This window comes from Anguilla rostrata, chromosome 19, assembly GCF_018555375.3.
Source record: "Anguilla rostrata isolate EN2019 chromosome 19, ASM1855537v3, whole genome shotgun sequence".
NCBI lineage: Eukaryota > Metazoa > Chordata > Actinopteri > Anguilliformes > Anguillidae > Anguilla > Anguilla rostrata.
Window position 1 is genome coordinate 15,070,678 of NC_057951.1, and position 15,893 is coordinate 15,086,570.

Genomic DNA, 15,893 nt, shown 5'->3' on the forward strand with positions numbered 1-15,893 from the left:
TTTCTGAACAGGCAAGGACAGCGGCCGCCTCCCGCGGGTCCTGCTTTCTCTCCTCACACAGACACACTGCTTTGGCTTTATGAGAGCGTGAGCAAGCAGGAGCCTCTGCTCTAAACATCAGTTCTACACACCGCCCAAAACCTTCAGCTGTCACGTTAAAAGCATCTTGTGGACAAGGTGTACAGTTCAGAGCTAAACTGAGCTAGACTCGTGCTGGATGTGCACACCACGCACGCACGCACCACGACGCACAGCGCGCACACGCGCACACGCACCGCACTCGCACATCACAGCACCGCACACGCACACGCCACCACGCACACGCACACGCACACACACACACACCCCGCACGCGCACACACACACACACACCCCACACACACCACACACGCACACGCCACCACACACACACACCACGCACCACGACACGCGCACGACACACCCCACCACACACACACGCACCGCACACACACACACACACACACCCACACACACACCGCCACACACACACACACCGACGCACGCGCCACACCACACACCACCACGTACGACCGCACACACACACACACACACACACCCCGCCACACGCACCGCACACACCACACACACTACACGACACGCACCGCACACCCCACAACACACACCCACACACGTCACCGCACGCAGCACACACACACACACACGTACGCGCGCACACACACACACACGCACGCACGCACGCACGCACGTACATGCACACACACACGTGCACGCACACGCACACGCACACGCACACGCACACACCATACAAGGAAAAGGAATCCAGCCTGCGTTTAAAACCCCGGACTGAACAAGCACAATCAGCGTGCCTGGACAAAATGTGCGTGCAAAATATCTGTACACCAAAGCATCTGACATTTCATTAAAAAGTGCCTCTATTTAAAAGACTGGAGATCAGTAACTGTTCACATCAGACTTCATGCAGACCAGGGCCGCACACTACACAGCTCCTTCAGTGTAAACAGTTTAGAAAAAAAATGAAATAAAAAGAATTTCAGCTGAAAGTTGTTAGATAGAAATAAGGCAGAGTAACTGGATATTAACTTCAGGTTCCCAGCTGCACACACACACCCCCTGCGGATCATGACATCACCGGGCCGACGCCCACACAAACGTTTACATGTCCTCCCCATACTAACCTGGCTGTTAATACCAGGTGACTTGTGAGTGCGTTGGCCGAATTCAAAATGATCCTTGCGGGGAAGCTGTGGGAGCTCTCCCTGCTCGTTTAGAGTGGAAAAAGACAATATTCACATATCTGTTAGAGTGTCCCACGCCGCTTGCCGTACTTGCGGACCTGTGAGGCGTGCAGTGGCTGGGCGGGAGCAGGGAAAATGCAGGTTTGGCCCTAACGCTGGGTCCCCTGCTTACCCGCCTGCTTCCAAAGCCAAGCACAGAAACGCACATGCAGGCAATAAGATCAGCTCTGCCTCCACCACTCTGACCATGAACACCTCACAGACTCTCAGCACAGACAAAGCTCACTGACACCCTGTCTGTGGTTTAATGTCTCTCAGAGCACAGACTGGGCTCACTGACACCCTGTCTGTGGTTTAATGTCTCTCAGAGCACAGACTGGGCTCACTGACACCCTGTCTGTGGTTTAATGTCTCTCAGAGCACAGACTGGGCTCACTGACACCCTGTCTGTGGTTTAATGTCTCTCAGAGCACAGACTGGGCTCACTGACCCTGTCTGTGGTTTAATGTCTTCAGACCCAGACTGGGCTCACTGACACCTTGTCTGTGGTTTTAATGTCTCTAGATGCACAGACTGGCCCACTGACCCCGTCTGTGGTTTAATGTCTCTCAGAGCACAGACTGGGCTCACTGACACCCTGTCTGTGGTTTAATGTCTCTCAGAGCACAGACTGGGCTCACTGACACCCTGTCTGTGGTTTAATGTCTCTCAGAGCACAGACTGGGCTCACTGACACCCTGTCTGTGGTTTAATGTCTCTCAGAGCACAGACTGGGCTCACTGACCCCGTCTGTGGTTTAATGTCTCTCAGAGCACAGACTGGGCTCACTGACACCCTGTCTGTGGTTTAATGTCTCTCAGAGCACAGACTGGGCTCACTGACACCCTGTCTGTGGTTTAATGTCTCTCAGAGCACAGACTGGGCTCACTGACACCCTGTCTGTGGTTTAATGTCTCTCAGAGCACAGACTGGGCTCACTGACCCCGTCTGTGGTTTAATGTCTCTCAGAGCACAGACTGGGCTCACTGACACCCTGTCTGTGGTTTAATGTCTCTCAGAGCACAGACTGGGCTCACTGACACCCTGTCTGTGGTTTAATGTCTCTCAGAGCACAGACTGGGCTCACTGACCCTGTCTGTGGTTTAATGTCTCTCAGAGCACAGACTGGGCTCACTGACACCCTGTCTGTGGTTTAATGTGCCATTTCTGATCCCACTGCTGTCAGTACATTTAATTCCTGTTTTTCTTACAGACTCACTGGAATGTCAGAATTTTGAGCCCCCAATAGTTCCAGGATCAGTGCAGCCAGCCCAAGTCCTTTCCCCCTAAGTCAGAGTTACATGTTCACGCTGATCCAGAAGCAGTGCTGGGGGCTAAATCAGCTCCCCCTGGAGGACCAGCGGGGCCGGGGCAGTCTGGAATACCTGGGGCAAACGGGGCAGTGGGCGGGGCCTGTAGGTAGTGGGCGGGGCTAGTCTGAATCGGAGCTGCAGCTTTCCACGGTGCACTGGCTGACTGCTTCCTGAAGGGGCGCCAGAGTGCCGTCCGGCTTCATTCCCATCGGGGTGATGAACTGGTGTCTGAGAACAGAGAGCAGTGTCACTGGAGGAAGCACTAACACACGCACGCACACATACACGCACACACACAGACTCATACACACACACAACATACACACACGCAGACTCACACACACACACGAAGAACAAAAACAAAATGTGGTTTGTACACTGTATATACATGTGTATAGTTACTATTTTAAAGCACATTATTAACCTAATTTGAGTTAGCCTGCGCAGTGTTCAGTTCGCCTGCGCAGTGTTCAGTTCGCCTGCGCAGTGTTCAGTTCGCCTGCGCAGTGTTCAGTTCGCCTGCGCAGTGTTCAGTTCGCCTGCGCAGTGTTCAGTTAGTGATTGCATTACGCAGAGCTACCTTCCCCGGGTCCCTGCGGGGACCCACCTGCACGAGGGGCGGGCAGAGGGAGGGGGGAGGGTATTGAGGCCGGGCAGAGGGAGGGGGGGGAGGGGTGTATTGAGGCCGGGCAGAGGGAGGGGGGAGGTGTATTGAGGCCGGGCAGAGGGTGAGGGGGGAGGTGTATTGAGGCCGGGCAGAGGGAGGGGGGAGGTGTATTGAGGCCGGGCAGAGGGAGGGGGGAGGTGTATTGAGGCCGGGCAGAGGGAGGGGGGAGGTGTATTGAGGCCGGGCAGAGGGAGGGGGGAGGTGTATTGAGGCCGGGCAGAGGGAGGGGGGAGGTGTATTGAGGCCGGGCAGAGGGAGGGGGGAGGCGTATTGCGGCCGGGGTCATAAGGACCCTCCTGATTGTGCAGGACATCTCTCTCTGCCCCGCTGAAGAGCCTCTCGCCCCCCCAGTTTAATTACGGGATCAGTACTCCTCCTAATCTCTTCAAAGCAGCGGCTGCCCTGCGTGCTAATCCAATTAAACCAGCCCAGCGAGGCCTCAGACGCCTTATCAGCACAGCCCAGCTCATCTGCTCCCGTTAGCCTAAAGCCTAAACCTCACACCTGCACCCCACACCATCCCTAACCCTCACACCTGCACCCCACACCATCCCTAACCCTCACACCTGCACCCACTGCCCCTAACCCTCACACCTGCACACTCCACACCATCCCTAACCCTCACACCTGCACCCCACTACCCCCCTAACCCTCACACCTGCACCCCACTGCCCCCCTAACCCTCACACCTGCACACCCCACACCATCCCTAACCCTCACACCTGCACCCCACACCATCCCTAACCCTCACACCTGCACCCCACTGCCCCCCTAACCCTCACACCTGCACCCCACACCATCCCTAACCCTCACACCTGCACCCCACACCATCCCTAACCCTCACACCTGCACCCCACACCATCCCTAACCCTCACACCTGCACCCCACACCATCCCTAACCCTCACACCTGCACCCCACACCATCCCTAACCCTCACACCTGCACCCCACACCATCCCTAACCCTCACACCTGCACCCCACACCATCCCTAACCCTCACACCTGCACCCCACTGCCCCCTAACCCTCACACCTGCACCCCACACCATCCCTAACTCTCACACCTGCACCCCACTGCCCCCCTAACCCTCACACCTGAGCCCCACACCACCCCTAACCCTCACACCTGCACCCCACTGCCCCCTAACCCTCACACCTGCACACTCCACACCATCCCTAAACCTCACACCTGCACCCCACACCATCCCTAACCCTCACACCTGCACCCCACACATCTCTAACCCTCACACCCCACTGCACCCCTAACCCTCACACCTGCACCCCACTGCCCCCTAACCCTCACACCTGCACCCCACTGCCCCCTAACCCTCACACCTGAGCCCCACACCACCCCTAACCCTCACACCTGCACCCACACCCCTAACCTCACACCTGCACCCCACTGCACCCCTAACCCTCACACCTGCACCCCACAGCCCCCTAACCCTCACACCTGCACACTCCACACCATCCCTAACCCTCACACCTGCACACTCCACACCATCCCTAACCCTCACACCTGCACCCCACACCATCCCTAACCCTCACACCTGCACCCCACTGCACCCCTAAACCTCACACCTGCACCCCACTGCCCCCCTAACCCTCATACCTGCACCCCACTGTACCCCTAACACTAACCCTAACCCCATTCTGCCTCACACAGGCAAGCCTACAGAAACACTGAGTATATGTGTGCAGTGCTCAGTAAGCAGAACTAGCAGGGCAGCCCCTGTATGCTCAGTACTGACTGACCCCACTGACCGAGCGTCTGTTATTAAACAGCACTGACACAATGAGAGGTTACTGAAGCACTGCTGGAGCGCAGAGCCCAAACTGACAGACTCCGCCCTGCAGCTCAGCCCAAACGGGGGGGAGAGGAGGGAGGAGAGAGAACGCAGAGTCAGGGCTAATGAGGAAGAGCCCCACTGTCCTCATCCTCGCGCCGCGGCTGATTGCCCAGAGGAGGCGTAGCGGCCTAACGAGCTGGACTCAGCTAACGGCCCCGCCGCTGGCCGCCATCCTCCCGACCCGGCCGCCAATTAGGCCCCGCGGCCCGGCCGCTCCCGCCCCGCCTCCTGATGAAGGACCCTCGTCCGGGGGGGGCGGAGGGGAGTCAGCGGTAATTGGGCACGAGTCACAATTAAACGCTGGGTGAAGCGCATTCCTGCTCAGACCCTGCAGGTCTCCTGAGCACCGGGGGGGGGGGGGGGGGGCAGGGGGGGGCTGTATGGCAGCATCTCCATCACTGCAGAGAGAGAGAGCAGGAGAGACCTGCCCCCCCCACCCCCCCACGTACACGTGCGTCTCATTACAGCCTCCCTCGCTCCCCCCCGCCCCCGGGCCCCCCCCGCCCCCCCGCCACACAATGGCGGGTCCCTGACGCCGCGCTCCGCTGCGTGGCGGAGGGCATTGTGGGGCCCGGCGGCGGCACAAAGGCCGCGGGATGAAAGAGCGATATGCGGGGAGGATTAACGACAGAACCCGCCGCCGCCGCCAGCGCCAATTAGCGGCTAATTAAGAGCGCGTTTGTAATGGAGTGGCCCGGCCGGCCCTTCCCAGCCCCGCTCAGCCCCGCGCCGCTGGGAAAGGGCACCTGTAATTGGGCCGGGACGCCGGACAGGCGCACGGATTCCTGCCTCAAACAAGCGGTTGGCAGGGAGCGCGCTCGGCGCAAGCCCCGCCCACTTTCCCCAGCGTTTCAGATGTGGCCCCCAAAGCTCAGCACAAAAAAAAAAAATTTATTTATATGAAGCACACATCAAACCTCCTTTCTGTACTCCTGCACTGCTACACACACTGTGGATACTTATATACACGTGTGCCACTGGGTACAGTGTGCACTCAGCTACACAAGCTGTAAGGAAAGCTAGCAGACCCTGCCTGGTGTACATGCGGTACCTGGACAGCTTGTCGAACATGTTGACCAGCTTCTGCGCCTCGTACTCCTTCTGCTCCTCGGTCATCTCCTCCATGGGGTTGGGCATGGGCTCCTCGATGTGCCCGGTGATGGGGTTAATACTGAGGAGCACAAACCAGGGCAGTCAATCTCCCCATCCCGTACTGAAGCTCCCCTCTGACCCTAACCCCCATCCCACACCAATCAGCCTGGTTCCCCAGGAGCAGAACCCATCAGCCTGGTTCCCCAGGAGCAGAACCCATCAGCCTGGTTCCCCAGGAGCAGAACCCATCAGCCTGGTTCCCCAGGAGCAGAACCCATCAGCCTGGTTCCCCAGGAGCAGAGACCCATGCCCGGTTTACTAGGAGCAAAACCCAGTCATCCTGGTTCCCCGGACCCAGACCACCCATCAGCCTGGTTCCCCAGGAGCAGAACCCATCAGCCCAGTTCCCCAGGAGCAGAACCCATGGTTTCCCCAGGAGCAGAACCCATCAGCCCGGTTCCCCAGGAGCAGAACCCATCAGCCTGGTTCCCCAGGAGCAGAACCCATGGGATCCCCAGGAGCAGAACCCATGGGTTCCCCAGCTGTACTCACAAGGGTTTGGCCTCTTTGTACTCCTCGGTGTCGGAGTCCTCGTCCTCGGAATACTCGGTGTCGCCACGGCCACCGGCCAGCAGCCCGCGCGCCACCAGCAGCCCCGCGGCGTTGCCGTAGCCCGTGTACTTCAGCAGGTTGTCCACTGCAACAGACATGCCCCGTTAGTGCCCCCCGAAGGACAGTCTCAGAACTACAGCGCTGTTTCAGCAACTAATGTTCCATTAGCGTTAGCCCTGTCAGCGTTAGCCCTGCTAGTCTTAGCCCCATTATCGTTAGCCCAGGCAGGGTTAGCCCTGTTAGCATTAGCCCCATTAGCATTAACCCAGCCAGGATTAGCCCAGCTAGCGCTAGCATTAGCCCGATTAGCGCGGTCACTCACCGCTCTCCTTGCACAGGACGAACAGGAACTCGGCGGCGCTCTGCTTCACGCCCATGTCCACGTGGGTCATGAGCCGCACCAGCTTGTTGCGCACGGTGGTGCCCACTTCCGGCCGGTTGGTCACGTCCTTCAGAGGGGGGAGGACCTGCGGGAGGGCAGGGGGAGGAGGAGTCTGACTTGAATGGGTGTGCTGCACACAAACTAATGTCTAACGGGCTGTTATGTGCACAAACAAAAATGATTCCCAAGTAAATGTGCGGCAACACAAAATTGAACATAGCAAATGAGAGCGAACATTACTGGGGGGTTTGCAGGAACGTGGCCAATCACTGCAGACTTTGACGGGCAGTTCGGAGGAACCTAGCCAATGGGAGTGAAGAGTGTTGGGGTGCAACTCACCTGTGCCTTTATGTACCTCCGGATGTCGCGGTGGTGCCGGGACCCCTCAGTCAGCAGGGTGAGCACAGGCGTCAGCCCCTCCTTATAGTTTGTCGCCTGCTTAGGATGAGAGATACATGAGGCCTGTGACATCACCAGGGGGGTGGAGTCCTCGGGGCTGGAGGGGGCGGGGCTTCCTGCGCTTTGTTTCACTGTTTATTTAGGGGGGGTGGGGGTCTTACCTTGTCTATCCTCTTCTCCATGAAGTCCAGCAGCACCTGCACGGCCTCCATGTTCCTCCCCCCATACTCGGGGAGGCCCCCCCGCACGGGCGTGTCAATCAGCACGTCCAGGCAGGACACCGGCAGGTTGCTCAGGAGATTCACAGCGTGGCTGAAACCGCACACACACAGTCAGAGAGCGTCGCTATGGACACAGAGCCACCGCACACACACAGTCAGAGAGCGTCGCCATGGACACAGAGCCACCGCACACACACAGTCAGAGAGCGTCGCCATGGACACAGAGCCACCGCACACACACAGTCAGAGAGCGTCGCCATGGACACAGAGCCACCGCACACACACAGTCAGAGAGCGTCGCCATGGACACAGAGCCACCGCACACACACAGTCAGAGAGCGTCGCCATGGACACAGAGCCACCGCACACACACAGTCAGAGAGCGTCGCCATGGACACAGAGCCACCGCACGCAGTACACTCCTGTCAGCACTACGAGGCACAGCCTGAGATCATTGGAGAGAATCGAATCCCTGATGTGTGAAGAGTAATCATCAGCACGCCATTATAACGCTGTTCTACTGCTTTCCTCCATGTACATACGCATAGCAAATCACCAGAGTCAGGGCTGATGCTTTTACTTAACACCAAACTAACGCTTCACTTAAAGTTCACATTCCCAAAGTTGGTGAATCATACAAGAGTGAAGGATTTTATCACAAAGACTGCTGTTCTCTGACTAAACTTTACCATTCAGTTAAGCAATCCTAACAGGAAATGTTGACAGGCCTAAAGCTGAAGAAGCTGAAATGATGTTTAGCTGAGACATGAGAACAGTCCCAGCTGCGGTTACTGCTGGTCCCCGTTCCTCATGCTGGCTGTGGCTGGGTGAATTCATGTGTGTAAAGCAGCAAAATAAAATACTAATGCAAAGCCAAAATGAATAACTGCAGATTATGTGACAAATGGAATAGTATAGCATCAGTCAGGTTAAGGAAGCACACAGCAACAGCAAGGTGGTTAAAGACCAGTGCAGTGAGGTGTGCAGTGGGATTCACAGTGAGATGTGTAGTGCGCAGTGAGGTGTGCAGTGGGATTCACAGTGAGATGTACAGTGCGCAGTGTGCAGTGAGGTGTGCAGTGTGCAGTGGGATTCACAGTGAGATGTACAGTGCGCAGTGCGCAGTGAGGTGTGCAGTGTGCAGTGGGATGTGCAGTGAGATGTACAGTGCGCAGTGCGCAGTGAGGTGTGCAGTGGGGTTCACAGTGAGATGTACAGTGCGCAGTGTGCAGTGAGATGTGCAGTGTGCAGTGAGATGTACAGTGCGCAGTGGGGTGTGCAGTGGGATTCACAGTGAGATGTGTAGTGCGCAGTGAGGTGTGCAGTGGGATTCACAGTGAGATGTACAGTGTGCAGTGGGGTAAGAGGTGTGCAGTGAGGTGTGCAGTGGGGTGCGCAGTGGGGTAAGAGGTCCTAACCTGTGTGCCTCCTCTGTTTTCTCCTCTGTCTGAGCCCTGAGCAGCAGGAGGTGGCGCATGATGGCAGAGATGAGGCGGAGCTGGTGAGCGCCATCCTATCAAACGAAGGATGAACAACACGGTGATCCACAGGGACTGACATCAGCAACGGGGGGGGAGGATCCACAGGGACCTGACATCAGCAACAAGGGGGGGGGGGAGGATCCACAGGGACCTGACATCAGCAACAGGGGGGGGGGATCCACAGGGACCTGACATCAGCAACAAGGGGGGGTGGGGTCTGAGGGGGGGGTGGGGCAAGTGACCAGCAGGAGTGAAGCTAGAGAGCGGAGGGGGGGGTTGGGTAGGCATGTATGACAAGTTCTGCTTTATAATAGAACAATCATCTAACAAGCAAACATGTATAATACAATCTTTGTTTAACTACTTATATGTAGTTGAGACGGTAAACATTGAAGGCAAAGTTAATGCTACTAACAAGGCTCATGTGACAGCAATTTAAATGTCCACACACACATCATAAAACTGCAAAAACACCACACCAGTGTACATATACTTTTGTTTATTAAACAGGAGTGGAATTCCCCCTAGACTGTTATCAAGTAAGGTCTTATCATTAAATTTTAAATTTTCACCAATATTTATTGCAGCAAGGATGGTGTTTTGATTGATTAAAAAAAAATGAATTCAATATTTGAGACCCCACCCATTTAAGGTTTAGGAAGGTTGAATCCATCACTAACTACAATTTTAAACAAATAGCCATTTGTTTGTTTTTCTCATTTCAATCCAACAGCATTTTAAGATTTATTAATATTAATTCTCCCTACTGTTCCAAATCCCACACAGCATGAAGTTGCATTAATATGAGAGTCTGAAGACAGCGAATCATCATCGGTGATCGATGAACACATCAGAGCAGCTTTTAGAGTCTCCTTACAGTACCGTGTTAAATAAGGGCCCCATATATTAGATCTGGATTGGAAATACAAAATTCCCCTTCAGCCTTTCCTTATAGTTAAAAATATCTCTGGGATCAGAATTAAGTGTGAGTGTGTGTGTGTGTGTGTGTTGGTGGGTGTGAGTGTGTGTGTGTGTGTGAGTATGCAGGAATATCAGACTGTGGAAGCTCTGGACTGCATCTTAAAGTAAATCAGCTTTACTTCAGCCAAGCAAACACCCCACATGTAAATGAGCACATGTAAATGAGCACATGTAAATGAGCACATGTAAATGAGCTGGACAGGGCGGGACCGGAGGGCACTCACCTCCACCGTGGTGTCAGACAGAGTCAGGTTGAACAGGGCCTTGAGCGCTTCCATGGCGCGCTCGCTGGCCTCCGCGGGGATGGGCGGGGCCTGTGGGTCAGGGGCGGAAGCCTCGTAGGGCCCCGCCCAGCGCACGTCCAGGGCGCGCTCCAGCACCTGTGTGAGCAGGCCGAGGGCACGCAGCTCGTCACGCAGGGAGGCGCGCACGTCCGCGCGCAGGGCCGACAGCAGGAAGAGGAGGCGCAGGGAGAAGAGGCGCACCTCGTGGGGGGGGGCGCGGTCGGCCCTCAGCCTGGCGCAGAGCCCCCCCGCCAGCCGCACGTCCGCCCCCGCCTGCTGCGCCGCCGCGCTGTTGAACACCACGTTGCACAGGCACTTCAGCGCCTCCACCGCCACGCGCTCCTGCTCCTCCTCCCGCTCCTCCTCCTGCTCCGCCCCCATCTCGGCCAGCACCTCCCCGTGGGCGGTGGGCAGGCCCGCCAGCCGCGCCAGCAGCAGCACCCCCTCCCGGGTGCCCACGGGCCCCAGCACCCGCCGGTCCCGGGACAGGATGCGCAGCGTCTCCAGGCAGGTGCGCTGGCAGGCCCGTCCCACCGCCGTCCCCAGAACCCTCAGCAGGGACTGGCACAGCCTCTGTGGGACAAGGGCGGGCACAGGGGAAAAGGTCAGAGGTTAAAGGCCATTTTGTTCACCCTGCATCAAGCAAGGCACAATCAGACTGTTTCATTACACATTTAAAACATGCAGCAGACTGACGACCAGAAGCAGGGCAAAATGAGCAAACAAATAAACAATGACAAACAAAAAAATGCCCAGAGCACCGCCATACTACTCACAACTCTATTCTCCTCTTCCTTCTGTTCAAATGTGAAAGTGCGATTATTCTGTGAAAGAAAGATAAGTGTTACAGGGGACGTATACAGCCTATGAACCCGTGCCTTGCATTACATTCAGTAGCCGATAATATAAAAGAATGCGATGCGTGACATGAAAAAATGGCCATGAATTCCAGTGGACTAGCGCTGGCTCGCTCCCACTTCCAGCACAGATTGCATTTAAATGACAGGATTCGTGGTATACCCGAGAGGAAGAAGCTGTAAGTTAGCCGCATACTAAGCTCTGATATGACATTAGTTAGCAAGCAAGCTAGACAGCCACTCGGGTTTAAACGTAATGATGTTCACCAAACAGGAAGACAGTCCTATGCACGCTAGTTAGCCAGCACTAGTTGTTGTAATTGTAACCAAGTTGTAGCTAGCACACAGCTAGCGAGCTTCCTCAATAAATGACAGGCCGCGCACAGCACCGTTATGTAGCTAACTAAACAACATAAATTATTATCATAGCAATATCGTTTTAGGTAGGACAGTGAACGTTTCCAGGCTAAGAGGCTAACTTACAGCACGCACAGCTCTCGAAACAGTAGCAGACGAGCTGGTTAAACTCATGCTGCGCTAAGTTAGCTAATGCGGATAAACCGAGCTGGCCAGCTAGCGAATTAGCCCGCTCCAAACGAGCTCTGGTAAACTGCAGTTGATGTTGTGCAAGTCGCTGCGTTGCTTTTAAGTCTTATATTATAACAGCTAGCTATGTAAGCCGTTTTGTCCAAAGCTAGCAAGCTAATGCTAATTGTCGGTGTTTGTTTATGCAGGCGTAGGGAGCCCATCAGGTGCGGGTCCGACCCACCTCTCGGTTGTACTGCTGGAGAAGCCGGGAGGTTTCTTCCTCATTGTCCATTTCCATTTGTGACAAAATGCATTTCAGATCCATCTTTCACAAAATAATGAAGCGGTACTTCAAATGGCAGTAGATGACTAAACTCACAATTCGCACTAAACCCCTTTCCCTGTCAGGAAACTGGTTGACTGGCTAACCGGGGAATCCCTGCCCAAATGCTGCTAATGCTAACTCACGGTCTCTTCCTCCTTTGGGTTTCACCCTTTAACTCCGGCCAGGAAACGTCACGCAGATGCAATATTCCGAACAAGCAAAAGTAATTGGATGTATTTCATTTTATAGTCGGGGGTGGTATCGCTGTGACACGTAGACAGTGTCATTTGTTTAAGGAAATATTTTGATATATGATCGCATCATATCTTGTGACATCAGGCAGGGTGTATATATGTTTTAGGTTGAAGGGGAAAGCAAGCTGTAGTTTTTGTACTGAAGGGAGTCCCCCATCCCCCCAACACACACGCACACACACACACACACCATGAACACAATTTTCTTTAGTGAAGTGCAGTGAAGAATGTGAAAATTCTCTGTAATTGTGCTGGAATTTTTATTATACTGCATAATTTAGCAGCTTTTTTTGAGGAAAAAGACCAGTTAGAAGATTGAGATTAGATGAACTGGAACACACTTTTTCTTCATTTTTTCCCTTTATGATTTACACCATTTCAGACATTCTGTTTTTTAAATGAAGTTGTCATGTCAAAACTCAAATAAAAAAATAAAATAAATAAAAGTACAATTCAAAGCTGCCATGTAAAATGTAAGGTTTTGTGAAACAGATTAAATGTTCAGTTTGAAGGAAAATTGTGCTGGGTGCTCCTTATATCGAGGAAAAAGCTGATTTGCCCTTTATTTTGTATGTCTTTTCTCATATTGAGGAAACAGCAAGGATAGCAGGAAAAAAAACAGTGCAATGAAACAATTTAGGATGCCACCAAGGCTTCAGTTAAGAATATTTGCATGCCCATGCAGTAGTTATCAGAGCTACAAACATAAACTAACTGGTTTTCTAACAGATGTGTTTACAGCCTTAAGTCCTCCTAGATAATAACGCAGGGCTCTTATCTACGTTACGTCATTTCTGGAATGAATAACCTGCACTGCTCCGAGAGTTAGTCTTTGTGGCCGTTTGAATTTAGCTGCTTTCTGCAGGGTCCTGGCATTGTGCAGTGTACTGTACGTACATTTCGCTCTGCGTTCCAGATCTTTCTCTGTGGCAGCCAGCCTGCTGCCCAGTGGCTGCTCATTAATGTGCTAATAAGCCGTTTTGTTTGGGTTTTTCCTATCACCAGCCATTCAGACCTCTTTTCATTTCATTCCTGTATTTGCATATGAAGTAAAAAGTGGTTTATCTGAGTCTTAATTCTTTATCTCTCGCCTCTCCTCTCCTTTATTGCCAATTAGTGGCTTTGTTGCCGAATCCTTTCAATCATCTGAAACGCGGCGCTCTTGTTTTGAGCGCTGTGTGGGCAAACCCGCGGAGCCCGGGCAGCGAGCGGAGCGGAGCAGGCGCTCGGGTCACGGGTCCACTCCACAGGGACACGCCTCCTTTCTCTCTGTCACACACACAGTGATGTCACAGCCCACTGGTCTTTTGGCTGGTGGATCGGTCCCCAGTGAAAAGCTTTGGATGCAGAGATTGAAACTGAAGTGTAATGAGTTGCACACAGCGTCGCTTGAACACCCACCTGCCTCTGTCTCTCGGAGCCACGGCCTGAGGTTCTGTGGCAGATGCGCCGAAATGACCTGTCACTCTACCTGCCTGGCGGGAGCGTCAGCACTGACAGTACACACTCAAATTAAGATTCTCATTGGATGCTAAATCTCATCAAAGAATATAAAATTTTATCTTGAAAATAAAGCGTACATTTTACGTCCTGGTGTGTGTATTCATAAATTTTACAATGAAAAACATAATTGGTCAAACCCTGTATGGAATAATAGTTTGCATTTGAATGCCATGGCAAATTTACCTGAGATTGCCACACAATTCCTTCTACTTTTGTGAAAAGCACCACAGGGACAGTTATAGTTATTTGTTGATGAAAAGAAACGGTCTGTTTGAATTAGTCTAAATAATGTCAGTTGGGGATGGGCTGAATTAGGCACTCCAGTTAAACAGCATTCCTGTGATTAATGTCCCCAGAGAAATTCAGCAACACACGCCACTCACGTGATCTAGTTCTGTGTACATTTTCTATGCAGAGCGTGGCGTCATAGTTTCTCAGAAGGTAAATTTGGTTATGAAAGAGACCGCTTTTTTCCCCCAGTGAATATCCTTTGTTGCCATCCCTTGTCAGTACATGGGTCAGCCAGCATGTGATTGTGTTGTGCTTTCAGGAAAAATACATAATATATAATATTAACTTTAATATAAACTTAGTATAATGCAATCATGCCTACTCACCAGGTTGAGATGTGAAATGACAAGCCAGCCTGTGAATTTGAACAGATGGAGTCAGACACAGCTGGAACAGAACAGACAGACACAGCTGGAACAGGACAGACAGGCAGGCAGACACAGCTGGAGCAGGACAGACAGGCAGACAGACAGACACAGCTGGAACAGGACAGACAGACAGACAAAGCTGGAACAGGACAGACAGACAGACAGAGCTGGAACAGAACAGACAAAGCTGGAGCAGGACAGACAGGCAGGCAGACATAGCTGGAGCAGGACAGACAGGCAGACACAGCTGGCCTTGGTCAGAGAAGAGAAGGACAAGCTTTGAGCGTTTCCCATGATGCACACCTTTGTCCCAGCCCAGTGTTCCGTGGGCAGGCCTTGGTGGTGAACTTTTATTGGGGCTGGGGGATCAGACTCCAAACAAAACTGGGAGGGTAAAAGGTCAGAGGTCACAGCAGGAAGGGGTTATGACCTCACCCAGCAGGAACTTCTCTCCTTAGAAATGTAATTCTTTCCCCAGCAGCACTCTCTTAATTCTCTGCAACCTCCAAGGTCCGACTCTGCTCTGAGCTAACATCAATGCCTCAATGACCCCCCACCCTGAACCAGAAACCCCCCCAATTCCACCCCCACCCCAACCCAGCTACCACACTTCAGCTCTGCCCCTAGGCTTTGGGAGGACTTGGGCTTCTTTCTCAGCAGTGGCCATTAAATGGAGAAGAGTACATTTTCAGGAGATTACTTGTTGCTGAACTAATTTGGTGCAGAGTCTGCTGGAGCAGCCGCCCCTGAGCCTGGAACCGAGGTCCCTCCTGTTACCCAGGGGAACCCGTAAAAAGCCACTGGGGGAACCCGACGGAAGGGAAGCTCAGTGCTGCTCTTAGTTAGTTCGTATGATAATGTGAAAATCATCCTCCCATTTGCTGTGGGCAAACAGAGCGACAGAGACCTGCCCTTTTCATTGATTCATCCTTTCCAAGAACGTCCCAGTGACATAGGTAATCTGTTTTTCAAGAGAGTTCTGGCCGACAAAATATAAAATAATTTCCATCTTTTGCCCAACTTAATTTATGATTGGGTTTCAGGTTAATGGTGGGCTTTATTCTTATTTGCATTGGATTCTACTGTGATCTCCTCTGTTACCTTTTGTTTTCCATAACAGCCTGCTGATTAGGTACTGAGGTATGGATGGACTCATTTAATTCTTTTACGTCTGTGAAGCTCATCCTCCTTCACTGCTCCTGCAGAAAGG

At 53.1% G+C, this 15,893-nt stretch overlaps 1 protein-coding gene across 3 annotated transcripts; it reads right to left on the reverse strand.

Annotated features, from left to right (window-relative positions):
- Nucleotides 1–1,819: 1,819 nt before the first annotated feature.
- On the reverse strand, nucleotides 1,820–12,502 carry ric8b (RIC8 guanine nucleotide exchange factor B). 3 transcript variants are annotated; one of them, XM_064319052.1, is made up of 10 exons: nucleotides 12,184–12,502; nucleotides 11,334–11,381; nucleotides 10,498–11,130; nucleotides 9,230–9,324; nucleotides 7,752–7,902; nucleotides 7,531–7,629; nucleotides 7,132–7,276; nucleotides 6,750–6,894; nucleotides 6,157–6,276; nucleotides 1,820–2,818 (listed from the first exon to the last, which is right to left on the reverse strand). In XM_064319052.1, exons 1-10 carry the CDS (start codon nucleotides 12,265–12,267, stop codon nucleotides 2,710–2,712), a joined length of 1,629 nt encoding a protein of 542 aa, XP_064175122.1. In that variant the 5' UTR covers nucleotides 12,268–12,502; the 3' UTR covers nucleotides 1,820–2,709. The 3 variants fall into 3 exon arrangements, with proteins under 3 accessions (XP_064175122.1, XP_064175123.1, XP_064175124.1); XM_064319053.1 differs by having other exon boundaries at nucleotides 7,531–7,626; nucleotides 12,184–12,496; XM_064319054.1 differs by lacking the exon at nucleotides 12,184–12,502 and adding an exon at nucleotides 11,898–12,116.
- Between the last annotated feature and the right edge of the window lie 3,391 nt (nucleotides 12,503–15,893).

Excerpts from the sequence above, each read along its gene's own strand:
- ric8b (XM_064319052.1), bottom strand. The coding sequence starts at position 12,267 with ATGGATCTGAAATGCATTTTGTCACAAATGGAAATGGACAATGAGGAA. Across the intron at positions 6,895-7,131 it reads CGTCCTGTGCAAGGAGAGCG|TGGACAACCTGCTGAAGTAC; the intron begins GTGAGTGACCGC and ends TGTCTGTTGCAG. Across the intron at positions 6,277-6,749 it reads TACAAAGAGGCCAAACCCTT|TATTAACCCCATCACCGGGC; the intron begins GTGAGTACAGCT and ends TGTGCTCCTCAG.